A 17,577-nucleotide genomic window follows, 5' to 3' on the forward strand; every position below is an offset into this window, starting at 1 on the left:
ATTTCTACCGGCTCACCCAGCTTCTCCCGAGGCCATGAGAGGTGACTGGCAGTGCTGCATGTCAGGCAAAGGCTGTGCTGGATGTGGGTCCATGGCACCAGCTCCCCTCCGTCCTGCTTTTCACAGGCTCCTGGGCACTGCGGACCTCCTCCCTCCACGTCCTCACGCCCACTGAGATACTCGTACAGGAGTCTCAGTTCATCAGATTTTGTTTCTGAATCTTACTGTGGCATTCCTGCTGCTTCACTGTGCCTTCTGATAAATTACCTCCGAGGTGCCACAGTCAGAATAGCTCTTCACTCAGCCCAGACATGTGCTTCTGACCCGAGTGCAGAGTAGGTGTATCCTCTGTGTGAGTCCTCAGGACCCGGGCTTTCCTCGCGCCACCTGAGCACCACTGGGAAGCAAACCCTTCGAAAGCAGCCACTGCGCACATCTGTCTATGAGCTGACACCGGGGATGCTCATGGACTCACAAAGCCCAGTGATGATGAGTGTAACTGTGGCATATCTGGTTGGGCTGCAAGTACATAAAGCCAATAAAGAAAGTCATTCTTGCCCTAACCAGTTTGGCTCAGTGGATAGAGCGTCGGCCTGCGGACTCAAGGGTCCCAGGTTCGATTCCGGTCAAGGGCATTACCTTGGTTGCGGGCACATCCCCAGTAGGCACATCCCCAGTAGCTGATCAATGTTTCTCTCTCATCGATGTTTCTAACTCTCTATTCCTCTCCCTTCCTCTCTGTAGAAAATCAATAAAATATATTTTAAAAAAAGAAAAGTCATTCTCAAAATTTAGGTGCAATGAAAAATTAATATTTTTAAATTGTTTATTTTAAGATTAATGAAGGAAGTCAATAGTGAATGTAAGTGTTTTGAACTGCTCCCGTCGAGCAGTCTGTTCGTCGTGTCAACACGCAGCGGGACCTCAGGGCTGTGTGGTGTGTAGAGTTGACTGCAGTTAGCTTGCTGTCCATGCTGTTGCCGCTAAACTTCACATTCTAGCCTCCACTTCTTTCTTTTCTGTTCTTTTTTGTCCTTTTTTTTTTTTACTTTCTTTGCAGAAGACCATCAAATGAACTGTCACAGTAGTCGCATAATGCAAGACACAGAAAAGGATGATAATAATAATGATGAGTATGATAACTATGATGAGCTGGTGGCCAAGTCCTTGTTGAATCTTGGCAAGATTGCCGAGGACGCAGCGTACCGGGCCCGCACGGAGTCCGAGATGAACAGCAACACCTCCAATAGCCTGGAAGACGACAGTGACAAAAACGAGAACTTGGGTCGGAAAGGCGAGTTGAGTCTGGACTTGGACAGTGATGTCGTTAGGGAAACGGTGGACTCCCTGAAATTACTAGCACAAGGACATGGTGTGGTGCTGGCGGAGAACATGAACGACAGGAGCTACGCAGACACCATGTCGCAGCAGGACAGTCGGAACATGAACTACGTGATGCTGGGGAAGCCCCTGAACAACGGGCTGGGGGAGAAGCTGGTGGAGGAGAGCGACGAGGAGGTGTGTCTGAGCAGCCTGGAGTGCCTGCGCAACCAGTGCTTCGACCTGGCCCGCAAGCTGAGCGAGACCAGCCCGCAGGACAGGAACCCGCAGCCCAGCCTCAGCGGCCGCCCACACATCCGGCCAGAGGATGACTTCTCGGGCAGGACGCCGGACAGGAGCTACTCGGACATGATGAACCTGATGAGGCTCGAGGAGCAGCTGAGCCCCAGGTCGAGGACTTTCTCCAGCTGCGCAAAGGAGGACGGGTACCACGAGAGAGATGACGACACAGCCTCCGTCACCTCCGACAGGTCCGAGGAGGTGTTCGACATGACCAAGGGCAACCTGACCCTCCTGGAGAAAGCCATCGCTTTGGAAACGGAGAGGGCGAAAGCCATGCGGGAGAAAATGGCCATGGAGGCTGGCAGGCGGGACAGTATGAGGTCGTATGAGGAGCAGTCGCCAAGACAGCTGCCCGGGGAGGAGAGGAAGCCCAAACCCAGCGACAGCCATGTCAAAAAGCCATACTATGGTAAAGGTAATATTTCTACCTACGTAAGTTCCTCGTGAAAGCGTGAGCCTGAGTAAAAGATGTCAATGTGGCCACAATTAAGTGTGCATCCCAGTAAATTATATCTCTAATGCATACTTCTTAGGGCCGATTCCAGAGTTACAGATTGTGATTGTGGTTCTGAAGAGCAAATACAATGTCTGAGAAATACACAGCGCAGCTCAGTGTCATGTTAGCAGAGCAGATGACTAACAGGATGTTTCCGTGGAAGAGGCATGTCTTGGTGCATGTGGTAGGAGCTATCAGGATGAGCTGTGATCTTACACACGGACCACAGTCTGAGTGGCAAGGGTCTATGCAGCAGTCAGTCGGGGTGGAACGTGCATCTTCTAAACATCACGATTTATAAAATTATCATCGAATGACAGTTACTGATAAAACCTCCCCCATAGAAAACATCCCTGAGAGAAATTGAACAGTAACAGAAGGACCGATAACATAAGACAAGGGCAGGCACTGCACATTAATTATCGTAGGTGCTTGGCGGCTGGAGCCATTGGCTATGCAGGGCGTGTGTGTCCCAGGCTGAGAGCAATAGCAGTTTCCTCACAGAATCACTCCCCTCACTGATCCGGTTCAGTGTGGAAACAATTGCGGGGTTACTTTATCATGAAACAGTCAGAGCCTCCCCGTGTGGAAGTGTTCGTGGGTTTGTATTTATGAGGTATGTGAGCACATATTTGCATACATCTCTATGTTTAATTACATGCATATTAGTCACTGTGTTTAATATGTATATTCCAACCTGAGCAATTGACTTCATGTTCGAAATAACCGCTGTGTCTCCTTTCAGAAGGAGGCAGGTTATAACAACCTCGAGTAGACCTTGGGCACTGCAGGTTTCAGTTACAGACGCTTAGAACTCAGGAAGCCAGTTAAAGAATAAAATTGGTGATTCCTTAAGTCCCTCCAGATGAGCACCAAACAAGATCCTCTGTGTCATCTGCTATTCTATGCCTTATAAACACAGATCCTCCCCGGGGATCTGACGGTGAGGTTCAGGAATTTGGTTTGAAAATCAGTTGCTCTGTAAACTTCAAAGGAAAACCTGCTTTCTCTGCTGTGACATCGTGTGTATTCTCCTCTCAATGTGCACGTGGCCCCACAGCACAGGGCCAGCACCACCCCAGGTCCCCTGGGCACGGCCTGAGCCAGAGGCCTGCGGCTCCTGACCCGAATCGAGCCCGGTATCGACTCAGTCATGCGGGTGCAGGCAGAGCCTGGCAGGTGTGGACGTGAGGAAGGGGTTGTGCTCAGGCCACAGAGTGTCGCTCAGCGGAGCCTCGGGCTGGCTTTGGTGCTGTAAAGACCAAGACAGGTCACATGTACGTGGTGACTATAGTGGAGTCTGTTAGAAATGGTTTGTTAGATGTTTGAGAATCATCTCAACATTTTTAGGAAGAAATAGTGTCTCCGCCATGGTGGCCACGCGCTAGGTTCTGACCTAGACGTCTGCACAGTGGACTGTGGTGGGCTCCGCATGGAGCCGTGGGCCCTTGGGGCATCCCTCCTCTGGTTTCCGTGGCTCCTTTAAGCCCAGAGTTTCCTGTAGATATGGATTCATTTTGTTTTGTTACGGTTGCTTTGTATGGTTTTTGGTTTTTGTAAGAAATGGAATTCCGATGGCTTGCTTCCCCTAAACCAGTGGGGATGGGGTGGGCATGAACGGTAGAGCTGAGATATGCTTTTCCCCAGGAGTAGGGAGGGCTGGGACTTGGACTTTCCAGATGAGCTGGAGGGCATGGACCCTGCCTCTGCCCAGCTGTTCCAGATCTTCTTCCTCAGTCAGTGTGTTCCCCACCGTCCCAGTTTCTTGTGAAGTTACCATAGTTTTGTCAGAGCCAAGTTAGTGTGGCCAGGCAAGGACCCAGAGCGGGCAAAGAGATGAACGCCCTGTTTAAAAAGATAGCTTCTCACCAGCACGGCCAGGCAGCCCTCCGGCCAGAGCGTCCAGTCTGTTCTCGGCTCCTCTGCTATTTTATTAAAGATGAAGGGAACGTGCGTACCATTCTCATTTAGACGCAATCTTCTCAAAATGATGTCAATGATAAGCCAGTAACCTTTCCAGAATCCTGAGCTAAACAAAAGAGGTTCATCCTGAAACGCCTTTATCTGCTTCCTAAGCCTCACTGGACGGGTGCAGGAGCAAGCTGAGCCCGGCACACGAGTCTTTTGGGTATTGCTTCGAGGTTTGCTGTTGAATTGTTGGTCTGTTTGCTTGCTGGGTGGTTTTGTGTTTGCTCCAGTGTTTGCCTTCAAGACGAATTGGGATTGCAAGAAATAAGAAAGCAGGGGGCGTAGTGGCGAGGGCGAGTGGCACCTCCAGCCCGGCTCACACATCGAGAGGAGATTATGCCCGGTGTCTTCCAGCACCTGAGGCCATCTGAGCCACACTGTGCCCACACAGCTGACCTTGACTTCAGAATACGTTCAAAATCTGTGAATGATTTGTTAGGAATCTTAAGTGTCCTGATGAAAAAGAGACACTTAATTATTAATAATAGTTAAAAGTTGCATTTTGTCCTTTAAAGTCATTTATATCTAGGTTATGACCTTAATCAACATTTTCCTATGAAACTGTTCCTGTGTGCTTTGGTATTTACATTAATTAATGTAAACTGATGTTATTATGAAACTGCTCGCAAGGCAGTGAAACTCTAGGCTTCGGGGTTGCATGTAGGAGACACTCCAGCATGACATCTCAACGCTGACATCACAATAGCCTGTTTTTAGATTTGTTTCCAGTGACTACGATCCCCAGTAGGTCAGGAAGCAGCAGACAGCATATCTAGGACTCGCCAACATCAATGCTGGTTTTAGAGACTGCAGACCTGGAAGAGCCACGTTCCATAGAGCAGCACACTAGCTTACAAGTAAAGGGTCTTTTATAGAAACAAAGGGTGTAGATGTCCCTGCAAGCCCTTTGTCTATTTCCCTTTACATGAAGGACTCAAGAAAAAGTCCTTAAGGCTTTTAAAAATGTTAAGCCAGGCTTTTTCTTTATATAAAATGAATACTTTACCAAAAGTAAAACACATTTCTCACAGTCATGATTGGCTTGATTAATAAAATCTATAATAATAAAAGCATAATATGCTAATTAGACCAGATGTCCTTCCAGATGACCTTCCTGACAAAGCTGGGGCTGAAAGCCCCTGGGTCCCGGGGGCCTGCCGGTGGCCAGAGAGAAGCCCGGGTCCTGAGTGCCAGACGGAAGCTGGTGCTGGCAGCTGGGGGAAGGAAGGCCTACTCTTACACAAATTTCATGCATCGGGCCTCTAGTCTACATATATAAAAGCCTAAACAACCTTTATGACCTGATGACCAGCCAATAGCTATGACACACACTGACCACCAGGGGGCAGACGCTCAATGCAGGAGATGCCCCCTGGTGGTCAGTGCACTCCCACACCAACTTTCCACAGTCCCTCCCCACCACCAGCCGGCCAGCCCGGATCGGGGACTGGGCGAGACAGCCCTGATTGTCCCCGATCACTGGCCAGGGCAAGGGACCCCACCCGTGCACGAATTCCTGCACCAGGCCTCTAGTATTAATATAAAAGCACTGAACCCCTGGATCAAGTCCTAGTACTCACTGTCTGTTGATAATCTGTGCAATTGGTTTTCAGAAACAATGTTCTGCACACTCACGGTGCTGTTTGGTCTGAGCTTTATCTTAGACTATTTCTGGAGTTATTTCTGCATGTTCATGCACTGGGTCCCTCTGGGCATAGAAGTAAATGTGAGCAGTATGGCTGCATTTCTGCCTCGGGCTCCTCCCCCAGCAGCTGCAGAGCCGCTGACCTGCGTGCACGCGTCCATCCCGGGGCCTCCTCAGTCCCGTGCACGCAGAGGAGCCACCGGTGCCGCGGCCGCGCTGGGGCCGCTCCGAGTGCACGTCGTCAGGCGGGTCCCGCCTCTGGGCTCATTTGCTTGCAGTGCCTTCTGAGAGTTCAGCTTATTTTCAGAAAATCTCTAAATTGACGTGCTACCTAGCAGTGTTGCAGAGAATACATTTCAACACCAGCAAACCTGTCCCTTGTGTTGTCTACAATCAGACACTCCACAAGAAAGCCATCTGCCAAAGGGTGTCTGGATGGCAGGACCCACGGTTGAATTTCACAGCAATTGCGCAACCACCACGGGGTGGCTTTGTTCTCTGAGAAGGTCACTGTCTCATTCCGTTGGTTTCTGTGAGCTTATCATGTAACACACGGGAAACAAGAGTGCAGTAGGGAGAGTCTTGTTTTCTTTAGCACAGAAAGCAAGATATTGTCTGATTCATGATTACACTGTTTAAGGTCAGAAATCACGCCAAGCCAAAGACCTACGCAAAAGCCCGGTGCCACGGCGTCTCCCTGCCACCTGCTTTGTCTCTTTACTCATCAAGGTCTCTTCAGAGTGTGAAGTGAGACATTGTCGTCAGTGGGTAAAGGATTCACTTTCTTGACACCTGTTGTCGCTTTTAGATCCCTCGAGAGCAGAAAAGAAAGAGAGCAAGTGTCCAACCCCAGGGTGCGATGGAACTGGCCACGTAACTGGGCTGTACCCGCATCACCGCAGCCTGTCCGGATGCCCGCACAAAGATAGGGTCCCTCCGGAAAGTAAGTCTGCCTCACGATCCCGCACACACCGACGGCCCTTCTGTCATCTCTCTTGCCTCTGTCATTTCCATCTGTCCTGACGGGCAGCCCCAGTGCAAGTGCACACGGGCCAGCAGGCTCTAGAGCTCACCCTCCGCGGGCAGCGTGTCCTCGTGTCCTTCCTGCGGGACTGGCCCTAGGATGGAGCCTGGCACCGGCTTCCTCTGCCCCCAGGCAGGCCTGGCCTCCAGGGCGCAGCTCACTCTGACCTGCTCCGCAGCCTCAGGCAGACTCCTCAGCAGCGCAGAGCTGAGTGCAAATGGTCCCACATCCCTCCCAGCTTGAAGCTGTGGGAGCCTTGAGGAAACCCCTTATCTGGACCCATTATGTGTAAATGTCCATCAGTATTTCTATTTGTATTTTATTGCATTTTATTCCAAAAGTCTGTTTCATGTCATAGTTGCCCCACCATTTCCACACAATAAAATCTTAAGTGAGGAGGGTTACAGCAGGTGGGTTTTGATCCCACACATTTATTTTAATCAGTTAGGTTCTGAGAATATGCAATAAATTTTTTTAAAACAACTAAATTTTCTTTAGAACTGAACCAATGTACACATTTTTATCTTTCCCACAGCACATGAAGTATTCCGACTATTTTATTTTTTAATATATTCTTATTGATTTCAGAGAGAAAGGGAAAGGGAGAGAGAGATAGAAACATCAATGATAAGAGAGAATCATGGATCAGTTGCCTCCCGCACACCCCACACTGGGGATCGAGCCCACAACCCAGGCCTGTGCCCTGACCAGGAATCAAACCGTGACCTCCTGGTTCATAGGTCGACACTCAACCACTGAGCCACGCCGGCCGGGCTAAAAACCATTAGAACTGATTGCACAGGGAAATGGCACATGTTCAGAAATGACCTTGGAGTCTAAGACCCTGATCGTGAGTCTCAGGATCTTCCTCATTGTCTGAGACACAGTTTCTAGTGAGGAAAGTGGAGTCACTTGGCTGGAGATGGGACCAGACGACCAGCTGACTGTTTGCAGGGACTTCTGAGGATGGTCCCATTCAGTGGCTGACTTTGGGATACTTGAGGCCCATCTGGCAGAACCCGGAGAAGTTCCCAGGAGCTGAGGCTTAGGACAGGCTTAGCGGGGCCTGTTCAGGGGAGGTATTTTAGAAGGGTTGGGACTCCGTTTTCAGACGGCTGCTGAAAATAATAAGCCTGTTTCCTGCACGTGCCCTGTCAGCAGACGAGAGCAGGAGTGGGGACCGCGCTGCCCGTGTGTTACATGAGCAGGGAGACAGCATGTGGCCGCAGCAGCTTACCCCCAGCCGGGCCACCGTGCACGCAGCCCACACTCATCAGACCCCTTGGAGCGTGCAGCCGGCAGGCAGAGCCAGCGGCTTTTCAGATGAGGAAACCTTGGCGCACATGCGTCCCTCCTTCCCAGTCAGCGCAGGCCTGGCGCGTGGAAGGCACTCAGTGCTTTTCAAACCAGCGTGAGCAGGCACGAGCCGCTGGGTAGACGCCTGAGCGAGATCCGGGTCCACACCCGCCTGAGTCCCCAGACCTGGTCTGAGCGGCCTCGTCCTAACCAGCCCGCGCCCTGGAGCAGGGCACATGCTCTGCACTTGGTTTTCCTCATCTGCAAAATGAAGCATTAGGACGAAGCCCTCGGGCCTTAAGAGAAATAGCCTCTTGACGCCGTTTCTCTGTAAGGCACACATTCTCACCTTCAGAGTAGAAGATGGGTTTCTCCTCAGGGCTGACAATCCTCCTGACTCCATATGCTCCCGGAAGAGCCTAAATGGAGCAGAAACGGGCCGTGTCCTGACAGCCGCAGATGAAGGCCACGCCTGTCACGCCTGCGCCCGGCACAGTGGGGCTCAGTTCTGGCGCTGGCCCACTGATCCCTTCCCACATGGACTCGTATCATTCCTTAGAACACCATGAAGTGGAAACAGTCGCACTCCAGGTGGACTCCATACAGTGGTCTGTCGCCCCAGTTTGCAACACATTGTGTGAGGAGCAGAGGCCGCCCCACTGAACGAGACCCCGCTCTGTCCTCCAGGAGCCCCCACAGGGCGGGCATGACCTCTAGGGACAGGCTCCGCAGCAGCTGCGGACACGCCCCAGACACCAGGGGTGAGGCCTTCCCCAGGGACCTCAGGCCTCACTGCTGTCCCGCTCAGCCTGTCTGTGAGAGAGAGAACCACACATTCTCTGCCCGCTGCCGGAGCCGTCCACACAGGAGCCCGGCTGGAGGAGGCGGCAGAGGCACCGGAGGCGGGGCAGCTGGCAGGGCCGGAAGAGGGCTCATGGGCGAGGCAGACAGACTGAGGTGAAGGCAAGGCCTGTGCCTCGGAGCGCGATCAGGGGGTGACAGCAGCGATGGGTGCAGGGAGCTGAGGAGCAGGGAGACCGTGGCCTGGACTTGTTTTCTGAAACGGGAATGCGGTCTGACGGCCCTGAGGGCTGCGGGAGGGAGGTCTGGAGGCTGGAGAAGGTCAGACGCGCCGCTGCTCTGGGTCTGCCCTCTGAGCGGTGCGCGTAGAAACGAGTGGAGGGGCCCAGACGGGAGGCTTAAAGCAAGAGCGCACAGGAGCCCCGAGGGGAAGACGAGCAGAGGGCGAAAGGCAGGTGGAGAGGAGTCGGGCCGAGAGGACAGTGTCTGCACAGGGGACACCTGGGAAAAGGTCCGGAGAAGGACGTGAGGACCGCGGGGAAGAGCAGGAGAGACGTGGCCGCGGAGGGGAGGCAGATGGTCCGCTCTCGAGTGGGCGTCTGTGTGGCCACTTAGCAGGAGACGCAGGTGCAGGCAGTTTGAGGTCTGAGCCTCGGGCATGCATGAGGCTGTTTGCATCTCCAGGAGAGACTGTACTGAGAGCTTTTAGCTTGAAAGGAAAATGGTGTTAATTGGAGAGAAGCAGTGTCCTGGGAAGCGGTGAGACGTTACAGCAGGAGGTCAGGAGAGGAGAGTAAGGAGTGAGTGACGGGCGACCGAGTGGCAGAGCAGGACCCAGAGGCAGGGAGAGGGCAGGTGGGTGCTGCCTCCTCCGAGCCGGCAGAGACCCAGGGAGCGGGCCAAGTCCCGGAAGACAGGTCCCCCGAGGGAGCAGCACAGCCCCCTCCCATCGATCACTGCAGACTCGGCTGAGAACTGCAGGGGCAAACCCAGATTTAAGGAACTGTCCAGAGTGAGGGATGCGATGTGGCCTGAGTAATGAGCTTCCTGTGGCAGAGCACAGACACTGTGCACGCTACAGAGGGAGACTCCTGGAGGAAAGAGGTTTGTAGAAAGTAGTCATGGAACTCGTTTGGGCAGACTCTGTTTTTAGGGGGCCTTCCATGCCCCCCTCCATTAGGCAAACCTCACTCCGAGGGACGCTCCCACAGGTTCCTGCTGTGTGTCCCCCAGGAGGGGGTAGCCTAGTGTGCTGGGCCAGCAACATGGGTCACTTCTCTTGACTGCCCACCCTCACTTCTCACCCCCACCTGCCTTCCCCACCACCCAGAGCAGTGGCCTGTCCACTGAGGAGCAAGGCTGTGCACACAGCCTGACCGTGGCCACGGCGAGTAGCTGAGCACGCCCCTGACCGCTGGCCACTCCCGGGCCCCACAGCGGGCGACCGAGTCCCCTCGCTGGCCTCCCGGCCCAGCAGCGCAGCACTGACTCTCCCAGCTCACTCATTTGAAGAAGAATAAAGTGTTCAATTCCTAGCTGGAAAGCCACCATTTAATTCATTTCATTAAAAATAAGGTTTGGGGTTCCTGTCACCATGGCCGCCATGCCCTGATGACACTGTTTCTGAGGCAGAGGCGTGTATTGGAACCGTCTGGTCTGCGTGCTGCTGCCTGGCGATCAGGTGCTCAGTGCTTACGTGTGGGGGGCAGATGGGCCGCGCTGGGGACGTCCTCACATCCCGACCTCCAGCCCCCACACAGCGCACCCCGCTCTGCATGCCCCTCAGATGAGCCTTCTCCCCCTTCCCACGTGTTCCCCCGACCATGCCCATCACGAATGTCTGCCGGCCCGTCAGTCGTACACGAGCCACTTTGTTAGAATGACTGCGTCCTCTTGTCCCTGGACCATTGCTGTGTTTTAATGCCGCGTGTTTTCTCTGCTCTCCCTGTCAAGTTCTTGCCATGCATGAGAATGTTCTCAAGTGTCCTACTCCGGGCTGCACAGGGCGCGGGCATGTAAATAGCAACAGGAACTCTCACCGAAGGTAAGCACAGCCCCTGCGCCCTGCCTGCAGGGGGGCCCCGGGAGCCCCGTCTCTCCCCGCCCTGACGCACCCTCATCCAGAGGATGGAGACTCGGTCCCATCGCCCTCGGCGTGTGGTGCTCAGACCCCATCACAGATGGGAGGTTCAATGGTCGCACCCACCTCGGGATGGACACAGTCCCCCCGGGGAGGCGCCGTCCTCGCTGTGACCTCTGAGGGAACCATGACCATGTGCAACTGGAAGAAACAGTACAGGCTCCCTGTGCCCATCAGGAGGGACTGGGTCCACCCCTCAGACAGGGCGGGACTTGGAATCCAGGAAGGAGCTGGGCTGCCCCGCTCTGCTGGACCCTGCCCGGGGGTGGCATCAGCAGCCTTCCTGGCCCACTGCTGTCTTCCCGCTCACAGCCATGCTTGGCTCTGAGTGAAGTCCACTTCTCCTTCCTCCCTTGTTCTCACCCCACTGAGCTGCAGCCCTTCCATCAGGTGCTCCTTGGCCGTAGGCAGAGCGGTTCTGTCCCAGTGTGCCCTGCAGCCTGGTCCAGCACCACACACCTAACACACCTCTAAGCCTAAATGCTGGGAGCGTCCCTCTACTGCTGGCTCTTCCCACTGGCCAATGTGGTCACTTGTGTTAAATTTATAATGAATCAAATCACAGCCCCGCCACCCCCAGCCCTTGGAGTGTGTCCTGGGCGTGTGCTGCAAAGGAGGCAGCAATGGGAGTAAGGGTCATGCTGAGCGTGACTCGAAGCTGCGTTTACAGACCAGCTCCTCCGTCAGATCTCACACCACCCCACGTGCAGGGAGGGAGGTCCACGGTGCCTGTGGTTCGTGGACTGTGCAGTCACACAGGCAGCAGACACCACGGTCTCAGGAAGGACCTGAGCATCCAGCTCCAGAGCCTCTTCCAGCGAGCGGGCCTCGGACTGTCCTGCTGTCCCCCCGTCTCTCTTCAGGGGCACCAGCCACGCACTGTGGTCAGTGGTGCTTGGGGGTTGGCCTAGACCTCCATCTCTGGTGCCAGCCAGAGAGCTGCCCTGCCTGGGCCACTAGACACAGCCTGCCCCGCGGCCAGTCCCTCCTCCAGACCCGGGGACCATCCCCGAAGGGAGCCTGGGTCTGACACCGACTGGCTTACACTCTCTTGAATGTCTTGGGCCCGGCTGGCTGGCGTGAGAAAGCTTCAGGTGCACTTCACACGGGCACACCAGCAGGCAGCACTGTCTGCTGGGGGAAGGGAATACCCACTCTCGCGTTCCCACCATCAGGAGAGCAGACAGGTTGGGAAATCACCCCCGACTCCTGCGAGGATGTGGTTGTGCTGATCAGGGAGGGGGCGGTGGCTCGGTCGGGGTTGGTGTGTGGAGCCCTCAGGGAGACAACTGACCCCTTTCTGTGCTTGCAGCCTCTCTGGATGCCCTATTGCTGCAGCGGAGAAGCTGGCAAAGGCCCAGGAAAAGCACCAGAGCTGCGACGTGTCCAAGTCCAGCCCGGCCTCAGACCGGGTGCTCAGGTACAGCTCAGAGCGTGCGGTGCCGCGGGTCCGTGCAGGCAGCCCTCCCGCCAGCTCGGGGCTGTGTAGGAGGCGATGCCAGGCTCAGGGGCAGGCGGGAAGCTAAAGAGCGCTGTGCTGGGAGCGAGACCCCCACACCACTCGGGCCTGTGGGCAGGAGGTGACTCCACTCCTGGGCTTCGGTGAGGAGCTCGGTTCTGGTTTTCTCCCCGTAGCTCCTGGCTGAGGCTGGGTGGGGCTTTCCCAGCTGATGCTGCCCGAAGGATGGTCCTAAGAGGCTGAGAGGCCAGGCACCACCTGCAGGTGGCAGCAGTGCTTCCTTCCAGCACATCAGTGATGGAGCCCCCTTGCCAGCCTGGAGGCGGCCTGCGTGGGAGCCCGGAGCTGCCCTCCCCTGTCCTCAGACACCCAGTGCAGAGAGGGCGGGCTGACCTGCCCCAGACCTCATTAGAGGATAAACCAGGAAAGTCCTCAGACACCCTCAGGCTTAGCCCGCCGTGTATCAAGTTTAGAAAAGAGGAGAGAGGGAGAAACCCACACTCGCTCACCCTACATCAGCTTGATGTCTGCCCGTGAGCACCATGCCCACAGCTCAGGTCCTGCTGCTTAATCCCCAGCTCACACAAGGCGGGAGTCAGTGTGTCCACATGGCCAGAGCCGGGCCCTGCCTTGGAGCCAGGGAGGGTGAGAGAGAGACAGCCCTCACACCCTCACACACACACACACACATGCACTCGCACACACACATACTTGCACACACACACACACTCATATACACTCGCACACACGCGCACTCGTGCGCACACTTCCACACACACACACTTTGCACACACACACTTGCGCAAGCACTCGTGCGCACACTTCCACACACGCACACTCGCGCGCACACACTCGCACACACTCACACACACACTCATATACACTCGCACACACTCACGCACTCGTGCACACACTTCCACACACGCACACTCGCACACACTCACACACACACTCATATACACTCGCACACACTCACACACTCGTGCACACACTTCCACACACGCACACTCGCGCACACGCACACTCGCACACACTCACACACACACTCATATACACTCGCACACACTCACGCACTCGTGCACACACTTCCACACACGCATACTCGCACGCACTCACACAACTCACACACATTCCCAGTCTTGCCTTTGTTACCGTGTCCTCTGGGACAGATCCTGTGGACGCAGTCACCAGGCAGAGGACACGTCACCTTTGTGGTCTGTTGAGTGTGGTTCCCAGTTCAGAGAGGATCTGCCATAGCCCTTCAACTCAGTAGAAAAGTTAAATCCTTTTAGAAAGTGGGAAATATTTAAATAGACAAAACAAAAAAAACCATCTGTGGTCCTGACATTCAGAGACACCCCTCAGTCAGGCTTGGCATGCCTGCTTCTAGACCAGCGGTTCTCAACCTTCCGGCCCTTTAAATACAGCTCCTCATGTGGTGACCCAACCATAACATTATTTTCGTTGCTACTTCATAACTGTCATGTTGCTACTGTTATGAATCGTCATGTAAATATCTGATATGCACGATGGTCTTAGGCGACCCCTGTGAAAGGGTCATTCGACCGCCAAAGGGGTCGCGACCCACAGGTTGAGAACCGCTGTAGACTATTCTGTGAGGGTGTTACAGTCTGATGTCCCCAGGGTACCTGCAACTCTGTCATCTCACAGAAAGTAAGGCTGACAAATAAGTGAGAGCCCCTGAGAGCCCACACCCACTCACTGTTAATACTGGCAGCACAAGAGCCCCCCCCCAAAACCTTGGGTGCAATCCACCTGAGAAGGGACGGCTCTTCACCAGGGGAGACTCTGAGGAAAGGCAGAGGGAGACCGAGGCGAGAGCCCGGCCCTCCACACGTCACAGGTGAGTCCCTCGCAGCCCCGAGCCTGCGCTCCCGCACGGAGAGGGCAGCTGAGAGGGACAAGATGCATCCGTGATTGCAAACGTCACCTGTTCAGACGCAGCCTCCATCTGACCTGAGCCTGAAACAGCAGCTTTTATGCTGTTTCTGCTGCTCCTTTCTTTGGGTGGACACAGTGGAGAAGCACAGCAAGTGACAGCAAAGCAAGGCCAGGTGCCAACAGCTGTGCATCTGCAAACAGTTCCTTAGGCCGGGGTGCCGGGAGGAGGGTGTTAGCAAAGGGCCTGCAGCCAGGCCTCGTCTCCGGCTCCGCCCCCTCTGCCCCCATGGGCACTGCCAGCGCTGGGTCCCAGCTCCAGGTGAGGCTGGTCCCTCTCCATCACCCGTGTCCTCCCACAGTGTCCACACACAGAGAGGCTCGCTCAGCGGGTGAGGACAGAGCCAGGAAGGAAGGAAAAGGAAAAGCATTTAAACCTACAATCATTTAAATAATTATGGTTTTTCTAAATCTTTAAATAGATTTCCAGCAGGAATTTAAGACTTGAGTAAGTACGCCCAGTCCTGTCCACATTTCTTCTCTCCTCTGCTGGGCCCATCCACCTCCATTTTCTCACCCAGGATTGCCTCGCACGGAGGCCTCTGCCCAGGCTCCTCCGCTGAGCCGGCCCAGCCCCACTAGCAGATGAACAGACTCCCATCTGCCCCGGCACCCGTCTCCTGCGCTTCCCCAAGACGCGCCTCACCTTCTGACTGTTTTTCTTTTCTGGGAATGTTTGTGCTCACACCCTGATCATACCCTTAGTGCAGCGGCTCTCAACCTGTGGGTCGCGACCCCTTTGGCGGTCGAACGACCCTTTCACAGGGGTCGCCTAAATACATCCTGCATATCAGATATTTACATTACGATTCATAACAGTAGCAACGTTACAGTTATGAAGCAGCAATGAAAATAACTTTATGGTTGGGGGTCACCACACATTAGGAAGGTTGAGAACCACTGCCTTAGTGGTTTACCCGTTCTGTAAAGCTGGCTCTCCGCGGAGATGGAATCTCACAGCCAGAAGAGGCCTCCCTTCCCCAGAATCCCCGCAGCACTGGCTCTTAAAATAGTGTATCTCTCTCTCTCACACACACACACGCGCACACAATAGTGCAGCCCGGGATCTTTGAGGCAAAGCTGGGGGTTTTAGTCATTTATGCAGCCACACCCTCCATACTACCTGGCAAATGCCTCAAATAATGGGCATTCAGCTAATCGCTTCCTTGTTTTGTTGACTGACAAGTAAATAAGCCAAGTTCATGACATCAAAGTAAGTGCTTGGTGATTTGGTAAATAAAGGTGTTAACATGAGGGGAAGCTGAGCGAAGGAAGAACTCTTCTGTGCGTCTTAATTTCCAAGAAGAGCTTAAACATTCCACTTATGAGAGAGAGCGAGCTGGACACACACACACAACAAAATGGAATCTTAAATGATGAATAATAATAGAAGGCTCCTCCCCTTAAATAATTCACTCTAAAATCTAGGAAAATGGATGGCTCCTAGGTAAAAATATTGAAACTGTAGGCTAATATTTGTCAGAATATATTACCGCATGTTCCATTTTATTGCCCAGACGTACACATTTGTATCTAGTTTCACTCGGCCTGTGGCCCTATGAGTACTTCTTTCATTTCCTCTCTCTCCAAGGGAAATGCCTCCTTAGCTCCTGCATGTGAGTGTGACTCTCGCTCTTTGCAGAAGAAAACACATGGACTTGCGATGCTTCTGTCCTCACACCTGTCTCTTCACCAAGCCCACCAAGACAGGAAAGGAGAAGGGAGATGGGAAAGTTAGTTCCGTTTTCGTCGTCTTGTTGCCAGAGTTGACAGCCGGGCGGCTAGCGTATGTGGTGCTGCGTAATGACAGCGCCGCGGCTTTTTCTCGGGAAAGCAGGCCGTGGTTTCCGTGCCAGGTTCCAGGCCCGAGTGCCGCTGAGAGCTAGCTGCTCTGGCGTTAGCGTGAGCCCGTCCCCCCGCGGCCCCGAAAAAGCCAGCTGTCGATTGTTTCTTGTTTGCTTACAGGCCAATGTGCTTTGTAAAGCAGCTCGAGATCCCTCACTACGGCTACAGGAACAACGTCCCCACGACCACGCCGCGCTCCAACCTGGCCAAAGAGCTGGAGAAATACTCCAAGACGTCGTTTGAGTACAACAGTTACGACAGCCACACGTACGGCAAGCGGGCCATAGCTCCCAAGGTGCAAACCAGGGACATATCCCCCAAAGGATATGATGGTAGGAGGTGCACACTCTTATACATGAGAGTCACGCTTGCCTTGATGATGTTGTTGTTGTGTATATCCATTTCCTACCAGCCGGTCGCGCATGTGGTCACTTGCTGGGCACCAAAGAACAGCACGCCACCCTGGGCTTCTTCCTCAGAACCAGGGGTCCACGGTGGGGAGCAGGGCTGCGGGTGTGGACAGAGCCTCGGCTCCTCTGCCCCTGCTGTCACTCAGACCATGTCCTCACCTTCCTAAACGTCCTTTAATTGGTGGCCCAGCTCAGATACCTGGACAGCCGGCAGCAGCGGCCCCAAATCCGTGGCTGTGTGGGGAGGTCTGCACCCCCACCCGCCCCGTGTTCCCGACCCTGGGTGCACAGTCGTCCGAGTGACTTAGAAGTCTGATGCTCAGGCGGCTCCCACCCCGGCCAAACCAGAACCTCAGGTGTTCCCTGTGTGGTGGGATTTTAAAGTCACCGCGATTGCTCTGTGCAGCTGAAGGTGGACAGCCTCCGAGGGTGTCCCAGCCCCTCAAGCAGGCTTGGACCCTGCTCTGTTCTGCCCTGGGGAGCGGGCCTGGGAGAGCCACCTGGTGGGGCCCAGCTGGGTCACGGGCGCACCTTGCCATCGCGTCAGGAAAAGCACAGTCCTGTCCACCGCAGGCTCAGCCGCCGCCAGGGTGTGCCTGGGCCACAGTTATCGTGGTTCGTGGTTAACCATAGACGGGAAGACCACGTATCTTGGCATTTACTTATCTAACCACAATTCTACTTTAAATTCCAGGATATATGACTTAGTTGGCAAATTTTACTAACTGGCATGTGGGCTGCGTAGCTTGTGGTGACGTAGAAGTCTCTCCGGGCGCTCTCTAGTGAGGCAGGAGATGGGCCCGCTCCTCTCTGAGAGACGGAATTCAGATCACAGCACACAGACCGTTTCAGCTGAGTGGTGGGGGTTCTGAAACCGTCTCATAATTCAATATGAGTAGCTACACCTTTTT

The 17,577-nt window shown here is 54.3% G+C and overlaps 1 protein-coding gene across 1 annotated transcript in view; it reads left to right on the forward strand.

Moving 5' to 3' along the window:
* Positions 1-17,577, forward strand: part of MYT1L (myelin transcription factor 1 like) — a gene marked incomplete at its 3' end in the record, with an annotated part of 79,001 nt that overhangs the window by 26,144 nt on the left and 35,280 nt on the right. Inside the window, exons 5-9 of the mRNA XM_023746549.1 lie at positions 1,061-2,038; positions 6,541-6,675; positions 10,807-10,897; positions 12,306-12,413; positions 16,377-16,588. Of these exons, the coding sequence (XP_023602317.1) occupies positions 1,061-2,038; positions 6,541-6,675; positions 10,807-10,897; positions 12,306-12,413; positions 16,377-16,588 (1,524 nt within the window). The remainder of the gene's footprint in view (positions 1-1,060; positions 2,039-6,540; positions 6,676-10,806; positions 10,898-12,305; positions 12,414-16,376; positions 16,589-17,577) is intronic.

This window comes from Myotis lucifugus, unplaced genomic scaffold (genome assembly GCF_000147115.1).
Source record: "Myotis lucifugus unplaced genomic scaffold, Myoluc2.0 scaffold_693, whole genome shotgun sequence".
Taxonomy (NCBI): Eukaryota; Metazoa; Chordata; class Mammalia; order Chiroptera; family Vespertilionidae; genus Myotis; species Myotis lucifugus.